Source organism: Humulus lupulus, chromosome 4 (genome assembly GCF_963169125.1).
Source record: "Humulus lupulus chromosome 4, drHumLupu1.1, whole genome shotgun sequence".
In the NCBI taxonomy this organism is placed as follows: domain Eukaryota; kingdom Viridiplantae; phylum Streptophyta; class Magnoliopsida; order Rosales; family Cannabaceae; genus Humulus; species Humulus lupulus.
In genome coordinates, this window is record NC_084796.1 from 192,373,726 (window position 1) to 192,376,598 (window position 2,873).

Consider the following 2,873-nt stretch of genomic DNA (forward strand, 5'->3'; position numbering starts at 1 on the left):
GCCACCGAGCATTTGGATTTAGTGCCGAGAACCACTGAGAAATCTCCTTTCTTAGAATGGATTCAGAATGAGCCTAAGCCTTGGGACTTCACCATCCCTTCCCTGCCTGCATTTAATGGAAAGGGAGATCTGCTAAACCATTTATTCCAATTTCAACAGAAAATGGCATTAGAAGCTAACAACGAAGCTATTCAATGCAAGGTCTTTTCAACGACTTTCTCTGGGCTAGCTTTGTTGTGGTTCCGACAATTAAAACCCAGATCCCTCAATAGTTTAGTGACCTCTGACGAACCTTTTTACAACAATATAGTGCCAACCGAGAGGCACCAAGAACAATGGCTGACCTCTATCGGATTGAGCAAGGGGAAAATGAACATCCGAAAGCATATTTGCAGCATTTCATTGACCTCGTGCATCAAATCCACGACATTGATCCAATTACCTCAGCCAATCTCTTCGTCAAAAGCTTGCAGGTGAGATCTCTTTTACATGAAAATCTCACCATGACTCCACCCTACGACATGGCAAAAGTCCAGACCCGAGCCGAGGGCGTCTTTAGGGTCTTGGAATTTCGAGAACGTGCGCAGAAGAATTCTGCGCTCATCTCTGCTCCACCAACAAATAACCCTCCGCCACCTGCTAGAGATGACAAGAGGAAGAGGAACAAAACAGATCACGCGAAGGAAGGAAAGAGGCCAAGACAGGACCGATAGTCACCACGATACCCTTCCTTCGAATACACCGTCCCTCAAGAAGTCATTTATGAAGAAAATAAAGAAAGACCCATCTGGCGAGAGCCCTATAAAATTACCACTCCTTCTGACAGGAGGGATAAAAGCAGGTACTGCCTCTTCCACAAAGATCACGGTCATACAATCGCTGAATGCCATAACTTGAACAATCAGATCCAAGCCCTCATGAGGAGTGGGAGGCTTACCCAATACATCAAGGAGGCAGGCAGACCCGGCACTTCGCGGCATAATCCCGCTTCTGCCCCAGCACCGCAAGCGTTAGATCCCGTGCACACGGCCTCTGATAGCACTCAGGAGCCTCTTAAGCAAGTCCCTATGATCCACGGGATCGTGGAACTCACTGAGAACCAAGAGCATATCACCAAAATCCATAAGAGGATGGAAGAGCGAGTGAAGCGATACAAATCATTAGGCCACACGGTCAATCTTGTCACTTCTGAGGACAAAAGTTATCTAGCCTCTGCAATCACCTTCACTGATGATGACCTGAAGGGCGTACACCTACCCCATGATGATCCACTCATCATTTCCCTACAGGCTGGCCATTTCCAGCTGGGTAGAGTTCTAATTGACGGGGGTAGTGGGGTTGACATCCTCTTCTGGGAAGCCTTCCAGAAGATGGAGCTAGAAGAGAATCAGATCCGGCCCTCCACTACACCCATTTTGGGATTCAATAGTCAACGAGTATATCCGAAAGGCGTCGTTCGATTGACTGTGGTGGTCGTAGAACGCACCCTGCCAGTAGCCTTTCTCATTATAGATTCCACCATAAGCTACAGCGCCATCATGGGGAGAAATTGGATCCACAGGATGTAGGGGGTAGTCTCAACTTTACATCAGGTGATGCGGTGTCAATCACCCAACGGGCGCTACACCGTCGACATCAAGGGCTGCCAGAAGCAGGCCAAAAAATGCTTCCTTACCTTGAAAGAAATAAATATTTCTGGCGCTGTCTCCCATAATGACTCCCCTGACAAATAGCAATTACAGCAGGACCTACCAGTATGCCTCAAAGGGATCAATCAAGAGGAAGATCAAGAAAAACCCCTAGTTACACTAGATACCTTAGAAAAAATATGTCTAGATGACGCTGACCCATCTAAGATAGTGCTGGTAAGTGCCAAGCTCTCTGAAGAAGAAAGACAGACCGTCATACAATTTCTCAAAGCTAGAATGGGGACTTTCGCCTGGTCACCGCACGACATACCCGGAATAGACCCCTCCGTCATGAATCACATCCTAAATATTTCAAATAGCTTCCCACCCGTCAAGCAGAAGCAGAGGAGGTTCGCTCCCGAAGTGAATCAAGTCATACAAGAGGAGGTGCAATGGCTCCTAAGCACAGGGGCAATCGAAGAATGCTTATATCCCAGTTGGCTTGCCAACCCCGTCGTGGTCCCAAAGAAGAATGGAAAAAAAAAGAGAGTATGCATAGATTACACAAACTTAAACAAAGCATGTCCCAAGGATAGCTACCCTCTACCAAAAATCGATCAGATGATAGACGCCACGGCAGGGTACGAAAGAATGAGCTTCCTCGACGCTTACTCTGGATACAATCAGATCCCCATGAAATCAGAAGATCAAATTCACACGGCTTTCATAATAGAAGGTGGTTTATATTGCTACAAAGTTATGCCCTTCGGTCTAAAGAATGCAGGCGCGACGTACCAAAGGCTGATGCACAAGCTATTTTCCTCATTGCTTGGGAGAAACATGGAGGTTTATATCGACGACATGGTCATAAAATCTAAAGAAAGCTCTTCGCATATAGACGACTTGACCGAGTGCTTCGACGTTCTTGATACTTATAAAATGAAACTAAACCCCTCTAAATGCGTCTTTGGGGTGTCCTCTGGGCAGTTCTTAGGATACGTCGTCAGTCAAAGGGACATCGAGGTGAACCCAACACAGATTGCGTCCCTCTCAGAAGTCAAAGAACTCCGAACCATCCGAGACATACAGGCTCTAACGGGCAAAGTAGTAGCATTAAGTTGATTCATATCACGCATGTCTGACCATTGCCAGCCCTTCTTGCAGTGCATAAAGAAATCCACCAACACCACCTGGGGACCAGAACAAAGAAAAGCATTGGAAGATTTGAAAGCTTATTTGAGCTCC

At 46.6% G+C, this 2,873-nt stretch overlaps 1 protein-coding gene across 1 annotated transcript; it reads left to right on the plus strand.

Annotated features, from left to right (window-relative positions):
• The first annotated feature begins 1,130 nt into the window (after positions 1-1,130).
• LOC133832759 (uncharacterized) lies at positions 1,131-1,568 on the plus strand. Its single transcript, XM_062263064.1, has one exon. The coding sequence runs from the start codon at positions 1,131-1,133 to the stop codon at positions 1,566-1,568; it is 438 nt and encodes a 145-aa protein (XP_062119048.1).
• The last annotated feature ends 1,305 nt before the right edge of the window (positions 1,569-2,873 follow it).

What these genes read in the sequence shown, in the direction of transcription:
- LOC133832759 (XM_062263064.1), top strand. Translation starts at nt 1,131, where the DNA reads ATGGAAGAGCGAGTGAAGCGATACAAATCATTAGGCCACACGGTCAAT.